Here is a 19,139-nt window from a genome sequence, read left to right as displayed (position 1 = left end):
TGTGCGTCTACGATCAGCTGATGCAGAACTAGGCCAAACGGTGGGTGACTCCACGGTTCAGAGGGTTCAACATGTCCTGAGTAGGGATTTTTTTTCTCTCTCCCCCCTGCTGTTACTTTACCCGGATTAACATGCAGGGGAAAATGAAAGAGGGGAAAAAAAAAATAGAAAATTAAAGTTGATTTTATTTCGTCATTTAAGGATAATTTACTCCGTGTACTCAATTTATTTTATGCGAAACAACTTGTGTTTAAGCTGCCGGAATGCCACGTTCTTTTCTTCACAGAGGATAAAGAATCCATGTTTTTTTTATTGTTCTATTTTCCATTCAAAGATTATTTATAACATCAATTGTCATGTTTTTTTTTGTTTTTTACATGGTTTTTGCTTGGCTTTAAATGTTCTGTCTGGCCCACATGCCACAGGTTGCCCCCCCTTGCTCCATTCAGAGCTGCGAATGCATAAAAAGCCGCCTGGCTCCCCTTTCTTAAGGCTCCCCAAAAAAAAGCCTTCAAGAGAGGCTGTTTAGGGCCACATTAAAGCGTGTATCCTTGTGACAGAGCAAACCAGCGTATTAGTATTCTGCGGCCACTTGCTTGTTTTCAACAGTTATAACAGGATATCGGCGGTGCCGTCTTTTATGTCCCGCCTCCCAGTGGAATTAGTGGCATAAAAGCGATCCTTATGTGTCCTAGCTTCTTCCAGATGGCTATGGGAGCACTTTTATCTTCCCATCGTCGTCGTTTCCTTTCACTTTTCCCTCACATGAAAGTGCCACAGGCACATCTTTGCTCCCCCCCCCAAAAAAAATATAAAGAGCGTTTCAAAAAGGAGAATGGAATTCATAAGCGGTCTAATCTGCGCTGCGAAAATTGATCGAGGAAGTTTCCCAGAGCGATCGAGCGTCTTACATAACGGGATCATAACAAGGAAGCGCCTGGGAGAATATTTACTTTTATCGCCGTTTGCTGTCGCAACTGGGATTCGCATTCAGGCCAATTCGGACTAAATTGGAAACGGATTTTAGCATGCAAAATGATTAAAAAAAAAAAAAAAAGTTAGGCAACCTAACACAGTGGAACTCATTGTCAAAAAGATGTTTCAAAAATTACAACAAAACTAGGCATGTTTGATACCACTTTTTCCAGACCGATACCAGTAGGAGTATAAAATTACTACCGATACCAAGTAACGATACCAATAGTACTTTTGAAAGCTAACCCCCCCAGTGACAGATCATTTGAAAGAAAGACCTATGCATGCTAATAAATCAATTTTCCTTAATGAATGGCAATTTTCTATTCTTCTAATTTCCAATTTCTAGTTCCTGATCATAAAATGGCCACATGAGGGTGGCTGATACTGGTATCGGCTTCCGTGGTAAAAGCTTGAAATAAGGCCGCTATCGGTACCTAGGTTTGGTACTTCCCTAAAAAAAAAAAGTAGCATCATAAAATTTTGGTATCCAACTGAAAATAATGGAATATTCAGACAAAACAAAATCATCAACATTTTCCGCCGAACTAAAATTCCGTGGCTATGCTCATCCATAGGTGACGGGGATGCAATCCCGACAGCATGTGCCACCGCACAATGGGAGACTTGTCAAACACGAGCGCTTCGCATTTGTGGCCGTGTCAGCGCATGCCGGAGCATCATTACAAGAAAACGGCCATGTCGACAATCTAATACATATAGCACGCCTTTGTGTGTGTGTGTGAGGATGTGGAGGAGGTATGACAGTGAGTTATATCATTACAGGGACAAGCTTCAACTGTGAGCCAGCTTCCAGGCAATTTTTTCTTTTTCCCCTCCAAGCCATGCGACGATGACAACCTATGTGGCAAGTTTACAAGAGACGCCGGACATGTGACACCGGTGCGGGCCTGCAGCTCCCTCGCTCGCTCGCTCATCGAAATAAATGTCAACGACTTGCCTGTGTCCCTGTCCAACGACACTGTTGACATGACTTTGTTCGGCGAAATGTTGAAGTCTTACAAAGGCTTAGCAATACATTTTGCATTTCTCATTAAAGACTTTACTCTAGTGGCGTCCCATAATATTATGGAAAGTAGTAAGCAGTAATGAATTACTTTAATTCTCCAGCTTTTTGTGTTCTGGTTGCACTTGTCCCTTTGTTATGATAAGCACAAACCACATTTCCTTGGATCATTCAATCGCCATAACCTTCCCTCTCAGGGTTTGCGCCAGTGAATGTTTGGAGGTTATTTAATGCCGTTTCTGCATGCATGACAAATGCACACACACACACACACACACACACACACACTGAAAAGAAAGAAAGGGAGAGCGAGAGAGGAAGATGCAGCGGCGGCGACAGTGGTGATGAGAGTCGAGCGGCCGGCCGGTCGGCGAGTACGGGGACGCAGATAAGGTTTGCGGGAGCAGGAGGCTAAATTTAAATGGTAATTGGCCAACTTCCACAAGCTTGTGGGCATTTTAATGAGTCATAATAACTTCATTTAAAACCAGCTGAGCAGAAAATAGATTGGCGAGGAGCCCGTGGCTAGTATGGATTTGTGTTGTGCCGATGCAAAACACACAGACACACATGCACACTCGTCTAAAAAAGCCCCAAACTCAAGGGACGTCTATCCAAGCCAGGGCATCTCACAAAAGAACAGGAAGTCACTCTTGCATTGTTTCTTGATGTAATGTGCCATTACTACGGCTGACCAATGGTTGTTTAAAACAACAAGAAAATCAGCCACCCAATTGTTTGCCACTATTTTCTTTCCAGAGGCTGATTTTCAGAGAGACATTTCAAGCTAATCACATTTTGAAGCGAATGCACCTTTCTCCACCACCTTTCATCAAAACGGCCAGCGGGTTACTTTATGCAAATGAGGTTTGATCCACTGTGGCATTTGCTGAGCTTTAGTCATTTCCTAACTATTCCGTAACTTTTTTGTTTTGGGGAAAAATGGCTGGCAAAGAAAAGACTCCGGAATTTGCTTCCTGTCCTGTCTGCTTGCATTTCTGTTTGTTGTCGTGTGCTTTCTATATAGTCAGTATCATTCAAATTAATTGGCAAGCTTTTGGCAATAATTGACTTTGACCGCACACACACACACACGTGCACACACACACGCACGCACACTCGCACACACACACGCACATTAGACATTGACAACAACAAAGCAGCTGGGCTGACGGAGGGAGGGATGATGAAGCGAATCCAAAATTTAATCGACTTGTGTTCTTGTTTTGAGCAGAAGGCACACAGTGTACTGTACAACGAGGACACATAAAAAACCCCGCTCAGTATCGACCCCCCAAAAAAAAACTGAAAAGAGAGAAAGAGATACAAAAAATGAGAGGGTGGGGGGAGAGACAGCCTTTAGTTGACACGCAGATGTTTGGGCAATCACTCTCCATCCAAAAAACTTGTCTCGCATACAAAAATAAGACCTGGCATCAGTGCGGAATACCAAATCAGGTCCATTAAACCAGGCAAAGGCCTGCTTGCTACTTAGCAACCTTCCCTCCAAAAAAATGATTTAAAGCTACCCATCAAAAATCAACAACTCAACATCATTGCATTTATCGTCACGACACTAACATCCACAAAGCTTAGCCTTTCAGTGCGCTAGCTTAATGCTAATGCTGAAAGCGGCGCTACATCCCGCTACCCAACAAATTGAGCACAAACTAGGCAGCTGCACGTATCGATAGAAAATCCAACAAACAATACTTGCAGCTATTCTTCATCCTCTGCAGAGATTCGAATATTAGTGCCGCACTGATGAGCCGAGAGGGGGCTGTGATGGTCTTCACGTGAAAATAGTCAAATATTATTCATTGCTACGTGGACACCTTGCTTTAAAAATCTTGAAAATGTAAGTTATTGGAAATGTGTTCATTTTAAATCACTTTGTGTATCGTCGGAAGAAGCAATGAATGCCCGGGGGGAAAACATCTCTTACTTTTTGGCATGTGTGTGTGCAAATGCCTTATCAAATGCTGCACCCCCTTTCCCAAAAAAAGCCAACGTACAAACTGCCCTCTGGCTGTACTTTCATTTTTCTTTGGAACTATTTCTTTTTCCGCAACTTGCTTTTAATAGATGGACTTTTCTTTCCCCCGCCACTCGGCCTCACTCTCTCACTCGCTCACACACATACACACATTTCTGAATTTGTGGCCTGGAAGGCAGACAAGTTTCATTAATTTCTGGGTTTGGGTACAGTACAGTGTGTTCCTGGACTCACATCTGCGAGCGATCATAAATTCTGGTATGCTGGCAGAACATCCAGACCTGCCGGCACAAATGTGTCGTCATCAGCGTGAGGGAAGAGAAGAGCGGCGCGGCGGCGTGCCAGAAATGCCGAGCCGCTGCCACTGCCACAAGCGCAAAAAGTGAGACAGACCGACGGCCGTGGAAGTGTCAAACAAAGACGTATCTTCTTTTTTGAGAAAGTAGAAATCAACCTCCTTGTGAAGCCTCCCTATTTCACTACAATACATAATATTCATATACATTTACTGGAATAATATTTTTTTTGACATTATTTTTAAAATCTCCTAAATTCAGGGTAAACCAAATGATAAAATCTTACGTTATCGACAAATTGAAGACTAATGGGATCCCTCACAGCCCACGTTAAAGTACTCTGGCATTTTAATGCCATATGGTCACTCTGGTTGTTGCCAGCAGACAATCTGCTGATCTTATTATGTAACACCGAATAAAACCAAATAAGGATCTGGTTAGTGTGGTTTGGAGAAAAGAGAAAAAAAAAACATTATTTTGCCAACCAAACAAAACAAAAGGAATATTTATGGAACATTTCAACACTGACTTAGTTTGGCAGAAACCGAGGAAGTCGCAAACAGTTTGCCAAACATTACAAATGCTGCTAAAAGTTTGAACGTTTTATCTATTAGCTTGAACTAAATCTTTTCAGGCACTAGTTTGTTTTTTGTGGTGGTGGTGAGTACAACCAGGGGCCAAATGAAGGAAGAGTTCTGGAACATTTGGAGAACTTTGCAGGTTCACACTAACAAGTGGTGACAATCATCATGCAAAGCTAATCTCATCAACAAGTGGAGACATTTTGCAAGCTCTGCAACTAGAATTAGTCCCCAGATAAAACACAAACTCAGCTCTCAGCTGGACGTTATAACTCAATAACATTACGAGCGCAGACAGAACAAGCTGGGAGTGGAAGAAAAAAAAAAAATCAAAACAAGCTGGCACACGGTAGACTGTACATACTGTACTGTAACCTCTCCTCCCTCTCAGCGGTGGCACGCAGCCCAGACGGGACACCCGCCAAATGTCTACAAACAACCTGTGCGCACACACAGACAAACACAGACAGACAGGTAGACAGACAGACAGACTGGCAGGAAGGCAGACGGGCCCGAAGGCAGAGAGAGAGGCAGATAGACGGGCATCGTTTAGCCACAACCAGACGGGTAAGCGAGAAGATGGAGACAGACGGAAAGACGGACAGACCGACCGAGACAGACACAAAGAGAGAGCGGCGGGGAGGGGAGGGGCGCGACGAGGCGAGGCGGGAGGGAGAAGACAGCGAGCGAGTGAGCGAGTGAGCGGTGGTGTTGCTTGGTGAAACAGCCACAACAGGCGTCGCATACCAAAGAGCTCCTCCGCTCACCCACTTCATCTCTCTGATATTCTGTCGCCTGTGAAGCGAGCTTGAAGGATGATGATGGCGGCGGCTGCGGCGGCGGCGGCGGCATTTGGGACTCGGTAAAGTGTCATCATTACACAGAGAGTAAAAATGGAGACGAGAAAAAGCCTTGAAAGTCAGAAAACGGTGGAGGCGGAAAAAAAGAGCGAGAGTCAGAGAGGAGAAAAGTATACAAGAAAAACTATCAAAGAATCTTCCCTAACTGTCGTCTGTCTGCGCCGATCGCGGCTTTTTCATCAGCAGAAAAACTCTGCTGGCTGGCTGGCTGAAAAGAAAAGTTTGCCCAAACACGCTACCGGTTGAGACTCAAAAAATGACACCACGCTTCATCGTTCACCTGTTGACAGTCAAAATGTGCCTACCACAACTTTGGCTAAACTATGACGTGCTTTGCTTTCTTTTGAAGGCCCATCATAAAATGTGACAAAGTTGGACTCAAAGTTCCAGCAGTCGCGGCCTTTAGCTCGCTTTGATTCGCTTACCTGAATGAGAGAGCAGATGCATGCGGAGACGGAGACTGTCCAGGAAGCTCTTCCCGCACAGCTCGCAGCCGTAGGTCTTCATTCCGCTGTGCATCTTCCTGTGGAGCAAGCACAAAGAGCAAAAATGCGTCAGGACTTCACCTCGGGCGACATGGGATGCTTCCGCGTCGGCTCGCCATCGCGCTAGCTAGCTTTCCCGCAGCGACCCCCCCCACCCCAAGTGTGCGCTGTAAATAACACCAGGCGTTATTAACTCCCCACATCCAACGAGCTGCAGATGGCAAAGGAGCCATAAAGCCAAACGGAAAAGATTTATTCAACACTTCTCCGGGCCACTTTTGATTAGCGCTCTCGACGCCCACGAGAGGAATCCGATAGGCGGCAGCGTCGGCGGCGGCATTAAGCTGTAACAGTTTAAGCTCCCAAGGTCAGACGCGACCAGGGGTCAATATTTGATCGAGAAGGCCTTGAAGGTTAGCTAACTAAATAACATGTGACAACACACAAAGTCGCTAAAGGGGCTGCGTTAGGAAACTCTCAAAGAGCCTGCCTGCCTGGGGCTTGGAACAAAGCCAGTAAAACTCTTGAGAGATATCTGAAAGTGCTCTAAAGCAATTAAGGTGACACCAATTGCCACACAGTCGCCTCCAGTCCGGAGAGATCTTCAAAAACACCTCGCGCACACACACAGCTTTGATTATCGGCACAGTTAACACATTCGAGACTTGATCCTTTAAGATAAACCATAGCAAAGTCTGATCACTTGACGATTCGGAAATCTCATAAAAGGCAACACGTCGTCATATTCGAGACGACGGCGAGGAGTCGAGATGACGACTGAGAAGATCATTGCGTCCGCTACGTGGCTAATTTATAGATTTCATCTGGATGATCTTCTCATTTTTGGGTACAGCGCTTCGCCGGATGTTGCGGCTGGCGAGCGCCTTCCCAGACAAAATGTCAACAAATGTCAACTAAAAATGAAATGGCGGGCTCCTTCCGGTGAGCCATCACCCCGGCAAATTCTCGAGGACAAACAACGCCCTTGATAAGCGATCCACTCAGCTCGGGCGGGGAGATGACAGCCATCCATCTTGCTGTTTTTCAACCAAACCCAAGCAGGCGGTGGTGGTGCCGCTCCCAAAAAAAAAAAAAACATGACTGATGGATGTCACGCGTCGAATGCAAATGGACACACTTCGACTTCGGTGAACTGACACGCGGCTCAGAAGCAAAATTGCGCCTTTTCCGCAAACATGGAACGGGTTTGCGGAAAAGGCGCAATTTTTCGGCCTCGACGAGATTCAGGGACGAGAGGAACGGGAACGATTGTATCCGGGCACCAGTCGCTCATACGCGTAATTGGACGAATCGATAGCAATCTAGCGAGGCTAGGCTACGTTGCCAAGGTGCGTGACCTTATCCGGTCAGGCTGTACAGCAGCTCCGTACTGGAAGTCATTTCCTCCGACAAGACGGGTTGGGTTTATTTGCCGCCCGGCATAGCATCATGCTAACATTCATCGGGAAAACACTCTGCTCCCTTTTTTGAATGGCATGTTGTGGTGTACCGCAAGGCACGCCGTGTCATGCTTGTCCCGTACGGAATGCTGTTCTTTCCAAGAAAAATCATGATGTCACCATTAGGCAGGTTCATTAAGAGAGAGAGAGAGAGGAAGGCCTTAAAGAGACAGAGCAACCCATGTTTGTGTAGTTTACAATTTGGAACTCTGGTGGAGTTCATCCATCTTAAAAGGAGCCCGACGGATGTCAAAGTCTTAAGACAGATTGAATCCAAATGACTGCCATTCCCTTTGACAAAATGTCCGTCGGCACGACACGAATTCGCCAACGAGCGACGTGCTGGACAAAAGGCAGCGGACAAAGGACGGATTTTTTTTTCCCACCTCCCTCTCCCCCCCGTTAAGGATCATAGGTGAAGTACACACTTTTGCCAAGATAAGAAAAAAAACACACTTAAGCGGTAAAGCGCAACACACAAGACGCACAAAGCCTTTCAAAAGCCTTTTGTGTGGCCTCTCAATCTGACTATTGTGTCGCCCAGACACACAACTGATAAGGTATGGATGGTCTTATTAAGGCCACTCCAATTGGGAACCGTGCCATACATCAATGTGTGTGTGTGTGTCGCCGGCCAAGTCTATTGTGTCAAATTCGACTCGACTTCAAATTAGATAGTCACATTTCAAAATGGCCAAAACCTTTTCTAAGCTATCATCCTGCACAGTCTCCATTTTGACTGCCAGTCGGATAAAAGGTTTCATACAGTGCGTCCTGAGATTTGTTTAGTCCCACTTCACACACTTGGCCAACTTTTAACAAGCATTTTATATCCGCTTACAGACTGGAGCATCATCCATCGCCACCGCCGCGTCACGCGATTGATCACCACGGCAAAGTTTAACGAGATGTAAAAGGATAGTAAATTGTCACAGCTCATGATTCTGCTCAGAGATATACGCCTGCCCGCCCGCACGCTCCAGTCGCTTTTCTAAGTGCCGTCTTTCTGAAATGCATGATTAGTGTTTGTGTGTGCGCGTGCGGGTGATTTGAAACAGACTGACTGCAGCCATTAAGGAAGTTCACATAAAACTCTCTCAGGCCATTTGCCAGCTTAATAATCGACTTTGTCCGACACTCACTTTTGACAAGCGCCGTAAATTTCAAATTGATGTCAACAAAACATATGCTAATCACGTCCTCGTAAAACTAAAACGCCGGCGCTCCAAATGCGAATTGCGTTATGGAGTCGTAACAGCTTGCCACCCCTTGGAATTTTTATTTATTTTTTGTCTGTCTCCCAATTTTGCCGGTGGACTCGTCTGGTCGTATATCACTGCCGCTGTGGGTGAAATAAATTAAAGGACCCCGTGGCTGGCAATTTTTTCACGTTAGCGCGGTAAACAAAACAGCTCGCTAGGATGCACACAAAGAAAGGGTGAAAAACCAAAACAATACAAGTCGCACTCCTGCCTAAATTTGAGCCGGCAAAAAGTCTGATGTGATTGCCAAGCCTTTTTTGCCCCTCTCTTGTCGCGGCCTTGAAAGTGTTGCTCTCTATCTTCCGTCCATCCTCTTATTTTTCTCCCGCATCCGGCGCTTCCTTGAAGGCAGCGATAAAACTACCTGGAACGACGTTCGTAAATAAAAAGCTGCGGTAGAGAGAGAGCGAGAAAGAGAGAGAAAACAGAACAGAGGGATGTGCGGCTTGAGATGGAGAGAAGAAGAAAACACTAAAAGATAAAAGGGTAGCCAGCCAATTGATAAGAGGCGGTAAATTGAAGCCAGGCTGCTGCGGCGCACCGGCCTACTTGTTTGCTAATTCATCCGGCGGCCCAGAAGAAAAAGAAAGCATAATTGCGGCAAGAATTGAACTCGTGCTTTAGGGATGTTGGCATTCTGGAAGGAAATTGACTTCTTTTCTTCTTCTACCGTCCCCCAAAAAAAGGCCTTCTTCTTAGAATGATTGTTTTTAAGCCATCGCAAAATTAGCTTATGAAATAAGAATGACATCAAACTGAAGATTTGACACACTTCCTCGCGAAAAACATGTACAAAGTGGATTTAAGTCTATTTTGACATTGCTGATATCTCGCTTGCGGCAACAATCATTCGCCTGATTACACACATTTTGTCATTGAGCATTACAATCTATTTGAAGTTATCATGGATCACATGTGTCAAACTCAAGGCCCGAGGGCCAGATACGGCCTCCCACATCATTTTATGTGGCCCGCGAAGACAAATTGTGCATGAAATTCATATGTCAATATTAAAATGACTAATTATTTTCACTTTTAAAAAAATAGATCTATTGCTAGCAATTTTTATTACCATTCATATTTTTTAAATATATTAACAGTTTTTCTTAGTCTCTGTTTTCATCTAGTCATTCACTAGTTTGTTGAGTACCGTACACTACATATAATTTGAGACATTCAGACATTTATTTGGGTTGGCAATTTCAATGGCCCTTCGAAGGAAACCATGACTATGATGCGGCCCGCGACAAAAATAAGATTGACACCCCTGATTTAGATGCTAATGTTAACGTCTGATTGCAATGTTGTCCATTATTGATTATTAGTTTTAAGAGGTTTATTTTTTTCTCTGGTCCATTAAGGGTAGATGACCAATTAGCATCCTAGGGGGGGAAAAAAAAAGAAAGCTGTCTGAATGTAACTCGATTATAGGCCGCACTTAATGATAAAAAAACAACAGGGACAAAAGTGACACCTCATCGATTTGTCGCAGGCACACACTCGCGCGACGTCTATCGCAGTCAAAAACATTTACATGGCTCCATTTTGTGGCTGTCTGGAGAATCGGTAAAAAAAAAAAAAAAAACGCTCCTTTTCTATCATTTTACCCTGCTCCCAATTTCCTGTGTCTGCGCTCAGTCAAAATATATCAGGCGGGCTGTCGTAACGCCGCTGTTTATCCCCTCAGAGTCCTCCCGTACATATCAACGACTTTGTGCCACCACACAAGCACAAATGCCGGAAGCCTCCAGGCCAAGGGAGGTCAGAGAAACACAAGATGCTGCTTTATTCATTTCAAACACTAAACAAGTGTTATACTAATCACTGATTTTAAATATTAAAGATAATAAAAAGAATGTCAAATTAAGATTTACTTAAGAAAAGATAGATAAGAAAAAAGATTAGCAACTTTATTAAAAATTCCCTCAAATTAAAGTTGCCATTTACTCTATAAGATCAATTACACTTAACTAGAACTGTCGGGGGGGCATGGGGCACCCCCCCCAATTTATTTTTTTATATAGAAATCCAACAAAGTTACTGTAAAATGCCAGTTTCACACTGATTCATGAGCAATGTATGAAAGTGTTGCTCTTTTTCAACAAGGCTGGTTAAATAAAGATAAAGAGGGTGAAAAAAAAAATCACAATGGCCCAGATTTTCCATTTTGAGACCTTAAAAGATACACGCCAGTAAGTAAGACGCCACGTGTATAAAAAATAGTTTTGTTAAAGCCAAACCTCGCTGACTTGAAGTATCAGAGCTGCCATTTTTCATGTTGCATTTTATCTGATCTGAGAAACTCCGGCATGTATAGAAATGTATATATAAAAAAACTATATATATTTCTGTGTGTGTGGAAGGGAAGCGCCTATAAAAAGCAGCCAGACAAAGTGTTCCCTCTCGCCTCATGCATAATGCAGTGGCATCACCTTCCATCAAGTGGCAGAAAAACCTCAAAGATGTCTAAGTTTAGCTGGCAGCCTGAAAGCCAAACACAGCACATTATTTTGACTGCCGCTGTCTGTCGCGCTAAGCACCTGTTACATCAATAAAACACAGGCGAGATGGGAGACAGAGAGAGAGAGGGAGGAAAAAAAAAGAAGAAGACACGCTAAATGCAGATTGCGGCGCCTAGGTAAGATGAAAATGACGGCACATCAAAGTTTTGACCTTGGTGGAAAAGTTTTGTCTGGGGAGATTCCCTAAAGGCGCAGTGTCAAAACAAGAGTCAAAGGCGGCAGAAGTGGGAGGGGGAGCGCCATAGGATTTAAAAATAACCTGACACTTTGCTGTGTGCTAGATTATTTTTGTTTGAATGCCACTTTACCACAAGCGCTGCTCAAAAGTACCGCCGAGGACAGTTTAGTTGAATTCGACTTTTGAAAAGTTTAAAATTCTTGCATACATTTGAACATTCATGTTTCGTCATTCAAAATAAATTCCGCACAGTTGGCCGTTTGATAGGGATGTGCAACAATCTCTTTGAATTATAAATGAAGACGACGAAGAAAAAAGGCGGCAAAAGCTGCGCTAATCGGAGTTAAACACAGTAATGGCTTCAAAATCTGCCGAGTCGTAAAGATGGAAGCGCCGCAGATGGAAGATTTGCATTTCACCTTGTTGCATCACTCGCCAAATCAAGTCAACACATTTATGACTCAGATCCAAAAAAACTAACTCGTGGGCATTCTGCAGGTGACCAATTCAATCTCATATCATTTTAATCACTAAATATTTGGTGAAAAAAAAAACAAAAAAACAACAACAAGCCTTGCTTGTGCCGCTTCCCAGATGTCGACTGGCCGTCGCTCAACATTCCGACCACGTCGGTGTCTCGTTGCCCGTGCAAACACGCTTGCTTGTCTGGAATTGTCATCTGAATTTTTTCTTGAATGTTTTTGGGCAGATCTCTCAAACCATTACGCAACCAGGATAGATTTACAAAAATATGTGTTAAAAAAAAAAGATGGGGAGATAATATTGTGTAAAAAAAAAAAAGCTGACATGAATTCCGAATCTTCCACAACTGTTTCTTTATTGATGTTTCATTTGGAATAAAAGTTTTGATCCCGGTGGGAATGATTCAATGTGACTGGCACAGTCTTGGCAAAGATAATGAAGTGTGACAATTGCTCCTATTTCTAGCAGCAGCAGCAGTACGCCCATCCTCCCCGGAGCTTCCCAAACCTGCCGTCTGTGGATATGACATAACAGTACTTTGCTTTTATTCCTTTTGAGTTTCTACTCTTCTCCTGACCTACCTAAACGATGCGCTTTCTTGTCGCCGTGCTCCCCCCCCCCTCCCCTCCCCTCCTCGGCGGCATCCTAATGTATGTAGGCGGGGAAGTTGGGCAAGCAGGTGTGACGGCTGAGCGGCAGCCGCTGAATGGAAGGGGCGGTCCGTGCTGAGAATTTGTCGCTTTGAATCAGCCTTGATGGTCATGTGAGAAATTTTGGATTCGGCCACAAAACGCAGCGTTTGAATCGGTTGCTTGGTAAAAATAAGAAAATGGCTCGCCAAAAAAACGGTCTTTTCTTGTTTTCTGAAAAAAAGAACGAGGAGGAGATAAACCGTACGTCATCCACAATTTACCCTCCGACATCAAACACTAGAAACCTTTGTGTTCTGGAAAGTACTTCCGAGAAAACACCTCAGAAATGAGCGTCTTGTTAAGTGAAACTGCGTCATCAACAACTCTGCTATGAAGTGTGAGAAAAACGCCATCATGACTAGAAAATGCGCCAAACGGAAATAGAAACAATTTGAGAATCGAAAACAATGCTTCAAACATATCACCCACGGGGACTGAGACCAAAAAAATGTTTCTGGTTGCTTTATTTTCTGTCTGTCTACAAGTGTTGCTGCACTATTTGTGTGCAGAAAATTGTTTACAACTAACAACACAGCCACATGGATGCTACTCGTTAGCCCATGTGCCTATGGAATTTAAAAACGTGTTTGAACAATTTCAATTTGAACAACATATGTGAAAATGATTAAAGAACATACATATTTTTTTTCATATTGCATATGTCCCGCCATGACACTGTAGCTTCTGAAATTGGCGCGGTTTTCAGCACGAGTGTAAACGAAGGCCTCGCTGGCGAGACGCCAGGGGAGCTTTTCACCGCAAGCCTCTTTCTAATGTACTGCGTCTCTTTAACACGGCAGCAGATGCAAGTCAAATCTAATAATACCCAACATAAACGCTTTTTAAAGCCTCGCGCTGGAGCCGTGCCACTATTATGGTATGTACACACACACACACACACTTACACACAACATGAGGTTACACAGCTGCAGGAGAGGGGGAACAAAAACGGAAACTACAAGAGCAAGCGAGTGAAAGGGTAAAATATGTGCTGACAGCTCTTTGGCCGCCGGCTCGCAGCATTGAAAAAGTAGCGTCTGGGCGTCGAGGCCGAGGTAGTGAGAGCGAGCGTCACACTCGTACGCCCACCGCCGCCACCGTGACGGACTACATGACGGATAATGTAGTGGCTCATTCCAATGGGACGTTAATGTAGCTTTAAATGCTTGCGGAACGCTTTCATTAGGAGGTGGAACGGCGGTGGACTCGTTTTATGTGTTGCCGAGGAGCATCGCTGCGACACGTTTACATACATAAAGCAACAGGGCGGCCAAGGAAAAATATTTGAATTTACAGTTGTTCATCGCCAAGCGTCGCCATTAGTTTGTTGCCAACAAACAATAGAAAACGTGATAGACAAGCGAATGAAACTAGCATCAATGTTGTGGTGTTATAATGCTACAAACCAATACTTGGCACTTATAATGTTGATTTTAGATTACAGTCAAGTCAAGTCAAGTCAAGTCAAGTCAAGTCAAGTCAAGTCAAGTCAAGTCAAGTCAAGTTTATTTGTATAGCCCTAAATCACAAGCAGTCTCAAAGGGCTTCACATAGACAAAAAAATTGACAATTCTTCTCAAAGCATCCCCTGATCTTAAGCTCCCCAAAGGGCAAGGAAAAACTAAAAAAAAAACCCTACCAGGGGAAAATGAGAAACCTTGAGAAGGGAAAGGATCCCCCTTTCAGGATCACCAGGCTGCAATGGATGCAGAGAGGGCACAAATAATACATAATATGAAAATCAATTACAATTACATTACAACACATTGTTCTTGTTTCCCTTCTTATTGTGGTCAGAATTCAAAATTGTATGAGCTCACACTCAACCACTTTGAATCTTCACTGTAGTTTATTGTGACTATTGTTGCATAATATTAATCATGATTTCCATGTGCCAAAATGTGTCACTTTTACAAAAGCGCCTTTTAATAATTAATGGGAAAAACAAAGCCTTCCTCTCTATGATTTCAATTTAGTGATTCATGTTCATTCCCACTGTCACGCTCACTGCTTGGAAAGTTGGAAGCTCATCAGAACATCTGCCGGGAGGCCGCAAAATCGCACGCCGTGCTTTGCAAAATAGCCTGGCCGCTTATAGGTGCGTTTCAAAGTACAGACTCGTGAGTTGTATTGTCACGCACGCTCAAAAAAAAGCACACCATTGAAATGAATAGAAATCACGTTCATCAACAAAACAATTTTTCTTTCTTAGGGTGGCTGGGCACATACAGACAAAGCAACGTTGCCACACAAATTTACAACTAGAGAAAGATTAGACTTTTAATTTTCACTATTTCTTAGTCGGTAATACACTTTAATGTCTACAGTCTCCAAATTTGTTTTTTGTTGGGCGGAAAGTCTGACGCTCATCACTGGGTCTTTTTGTCTTTGCTGACATCCAATCAAAATGTGCTTCTCATGCAGTCTGTTGCCACTTTGACAGAAAAAAAAAAAAGCTTTTTTTTTTTTTTTTTTTTGGCTTCGCTTCCAAAATTGCAAATCAAACATCTGCTGCACAAAATGTCCCAACTGTCTCGAACAGAGTGAGCATCTTAGCGAGGTTCATGCTTTGTTCAATATGTGCCAGCTGGGATTGCTTCTTTTTTTTATTTTTTTTTATACTCTGTCTAAATATGCGCGTGTGTGTGTGTGTGTGTGTGCTTGAGGTGCTGAATCAATCATACATGTAGATGCAATCCAATAAGGCTTCCAGTGAGAGTGCAGCTGAGGTCTGCGGAGACGGACGCGAGGGAGCGCTCATGTTGGCAAGCTGCTCGGCGGCCCCGTCGCAGCAGATGCAACGTTACAGAGAAGGTAATTAATAGCCCGGTGGGGCCGCAACACACACACACACGTTAAGTAATAATGTCTCTATTTGCCCCTCGGAATAGCTTTGTGCCAACTGGCCTTTGCCCCACTATGCCAATCAAATGGAGATGGGAGGAATGGGAAAAAGAGAAAGGAAAAAAAAAAAAAAGAGCGTGCAGCCCACACTGTCCTTTCATGTTCGAACAGAAACAGAAGAAAAAGCAACAAATATTTGATCTTAATGAAAACCATTCCACCACACTGGGTGGTTATAAAACGGTTTTGTTTTTTTCCAGGGGGAGAAAGGAAATCAAACTGGGCAGCCATCTTGTTCACAGATTGAGCACATGTTGATTGCAGCAGCTGCTAAATTGGCCGGACTTTTACATTTTGAAATGATTTTGCTGCTTGTACTTGAACCATATGAAGCAAATGGAGTTAAAATGTGCTATAATAATATAAATAATAATATGATAATATAAAAATGCAAATAAAGTTGCCTCGCCTCGTCGATTGTCGAAAGAAACGTTTGTGCTGAGAGCCGGCAGGCTAGCGTACTTAGCGAGACGCTGCGCCCAGGTGTCATGACAGCGTTGGGGTCGTTTGGCTAAAAGCGCACCGGGGGCGTCATTCAAAGGCGTGCCTCTTAACAAACACATCTCCATCTTCTTATTCCGCCTGTCTCCCCGGTTGCCTTGCCGTAAACACACACACACCTCCCCCCAAGGCGCGTTTAAGCCCAGACAAGCAATTTACCGTTTTTGTTGTTTGCCTGACCTAGAGAAAACAATTTCAGAGGGGTCTTCCCGAGCTCTTAACAGCCCGGTGCTTGAACAGGTAAAAGCCACGGTGTGCCACAATGCCCCCCCTTTTTACCTTTGTTTTTTTTTTTTTTTGTTCTCAGAGAAGATGAATTGGTGAGCTGTCAGCTCAAGACAGGCCGAGTAGCAGTGTTTCTGTAATGGGACACTGGAAGTGTCTTTGATTAATGGAAGAGCCATACTGAGCTGTTAGGGAAGCCGCCGCGGCCCCGGCGAGAGCGATTGAGCGGCGGATACGTGCCGACAGATCAGGGAGGGAGGGAGCGAGCGCAGACCCCCGTCTCCCCCCCCGACATTTACGCTAAGGTGGAGCCCATTTACAAATCGTGCTTTATAATACAATTTGCTCTTGCTTGTCGCAATTCAGTTTTGTTTTGAGGCCGGTTATGAACCTGATGTTCTATTTCAAGGACAGAAGCGCATCAAGATTTCAAACAAATAAAATAAACCCAATTCACAACTGGTAGAAAATAATCAATAATATTCGGAACACCAGAACACGCCGAGTACATTTGGTCGAATCTCTCTGCTTGAATTGTGACTGATTGCAAGCAGAAGGTATGAAAAGCATGTGGACAGAGGCGGCAACCAATCAGGTCCTCCTCAGTCCACCACAGCCCAACCCTGGCAGGACCAAGATAGCCATCGGGCGTCACTTGGACTCCGAGTGCATGATTGGCGGCTACTTCCTTCCCGGGTCGGGCGAGGGTTAACGGGGTCACCACAAGATGCCCGTACAATGCAAACGCCCGAGGTATCGTTTGGCGAAAGGTCAAGGGGCCGATTATTTGTAATTTGGGTTCTGCTTTCAATCACCGTGTGGCCCAAGCGGCGACATGGCTTCTTTTTGGACTTCTAACTATTCAAAATTTTAGCTTCTTTAACTGCTGGTGCTCTGTGGTAAAAAACAAAATGGATACGCCAAGAGCTCATAATTGTCTACAAAAAGCCAACTGAGGCCTGCGAGTTTGACGTGCACATTTTCAAGAAAGCGAGAGCTGAGTTCAATTCTGGGAACAAGCCAAATGTTCAGCAAGGTCTAATAAGAGCAGGCGTGTTTGATCATCAAGAGAGACGGTCAATTCGCTAATAAGGGCGTCGCTAATTCATCAATCAATGTGTCCGGCGGGAGCTGGCACAATTGTCAAGAGTGCTGTTTTCTTTGCATTTCTACTTTGTGCTTCAAATACAAATTGATTTCTAATTGCATTTTTTTTTTTTTTTTTTTTTTTTTTAAAATCGGTAGAACAAAACAACCGAGGCTTTAAATGTTTGAACCAAAAGTGCAGCCAAACTTTGGGCTGTGCACCAAAAATATTTGCTGGCCCCTCAACTCAAACCATTGATTAATCCCAAAAGTGAAGACTTTGGCAATGTCAACCTTATTTCTTCAAATAATTTCACTCTTCTCCATACTTAAGATGAGAACCTGCTCATACTCAGACTTGCAGATTATATTCAAAAGCATTTAAATTGGACAAACATTGATCGATTGATGTGCTAAGTCAACTTTCCAGTATTAGCAACATTATTATTCAAGCGACACCTCGCTTGTGTTTCTTTGCCGATTACGCAACGTCTGTTAAAAGCACTCCCTAAAGTCAACTAAAGGTCGATTGATCCATCGGTATCACTAACCTCATTTCGTCATAATTGGATGTTTGAGTTTTGAAAACTGCACAACCACAACTGAAAGCGATTAAAATGGAAAAAAAAAAAAAAAGCGGATTGATTCAGGCGCAAACTGGACTTTCTGGTATTACTAAGTATCACCTGGCCAGACGCCGTTCATTCCTCTATTACATTTGTTTCTTGTGCGTAGACAAGAGAGAGAGCCCCCCGGGCGGAAACCCAAAACGTAGAAGAACAAATGGGTTAAGGTAAAAAGAGTTTCAGCGGAGATGAAAAGTAGGTAAAGACCCTCTTGTCAGGTCCTCGCCTGAAGACCCCCCCCCCTCCCCTCCCCTACGTGTTCTCAGACAGTTAAGAGGGGGCTGGGCTGCTACAAAAGAACTAAATATCAACTTTTGCCTTCCATATGAAATAAGCACCAATAAAAGTGTTGTGATCAATAAGTTGGGAGAGTTTTCAAGACAAATTTAAAGCCAAAAGCGGGTGTGCTTTTGTGCGGGTGCTTGCAAAAAGGGGAGAAGGAATTTATTGAGGGTTGGTTGGGGGTTGTCGTGCCGGTTGTACTAGTGTTTGGTGGGAAGGAGGCGCTGGGTGGGGAGGGGTCAGAGGTCAGCCTCTTGCACTCAACAGCTGTCCTAAAAGCAGCAGAGATAAGGACCGAGAGCATCCTGTGTGCGTGTTTGCACGCATGTGTGTTTCGGCAAATTTGTGCGGCGTCTAATAGCGCTTGGTGGGCAAACACATACAGTAAAGCTTGACCAACTGGAATCTTCACCTCGCAAGGAGTAGATTAGAACACAGAGGGGGGGGGGGAGGTCAAGGCTTGACCGGTAGGCCAGGTCATTCATCAAGCGCTAATGGCCAGAGCTTTATGCTGTCGGCATGAATGACCTTTGTCCGAAAACCACGCGAGGCTTGAGCGCCAGACAATGGGCATGGGCAAAAGCATCCATTCCAAACATGTCAGTCCGGTTCTGAAGGAAGTCGCCGTTGATTGCTAATGTGTGCGAAGGGGGAGGGGCTAAACGTTTGCATACGAGCTCATGGCTTATCTCCAGCTC

At 44.1% G+C, this 19,139-nt stretch overlaps 1 protein-coding gene across 1 annotated transcript in view; it reads right to left on the bottom strand.

Annotated features, from left to right (window-relative positions):
• The window catches only part of zbtb16a (zinc finger and BTB domain containing 16a), a 66,718-nt gene that overhangs the window by 33,685 nt on the left and 13,894 nt on the right, over positions 1-19,139 (bottom strand). The window contains exon 3 of the mRNA XM_049741998.1: positions 6,161-6,258. Coding sequence (XP_049597955.1) covers positions 6,161-6,258 — 98 coding nt within the window. The remainder of the gene's footprint in view (positions 1-6,160; positions 6,259-19,139) is intronic.

This window comes from Syngnathus scovelli, chromosome 15 (genome assembly GCF_024217435.2).
Source record: "Syngnathus scovelli strain Florida chromosome 15, RoL_Ssco_1.2, whole genome shotgun sequence".
NCBI lineage: Eukaryota > Metazoa > Chordata > Actinopteri > Syngnathiformes > Syngnathidae > Syngnathus > Syngnathus scovelli.
Note: the sequence above shows the minus strand (reverse complement) of the source record. Positions and strands in the feature narration are given on the sequence as shown.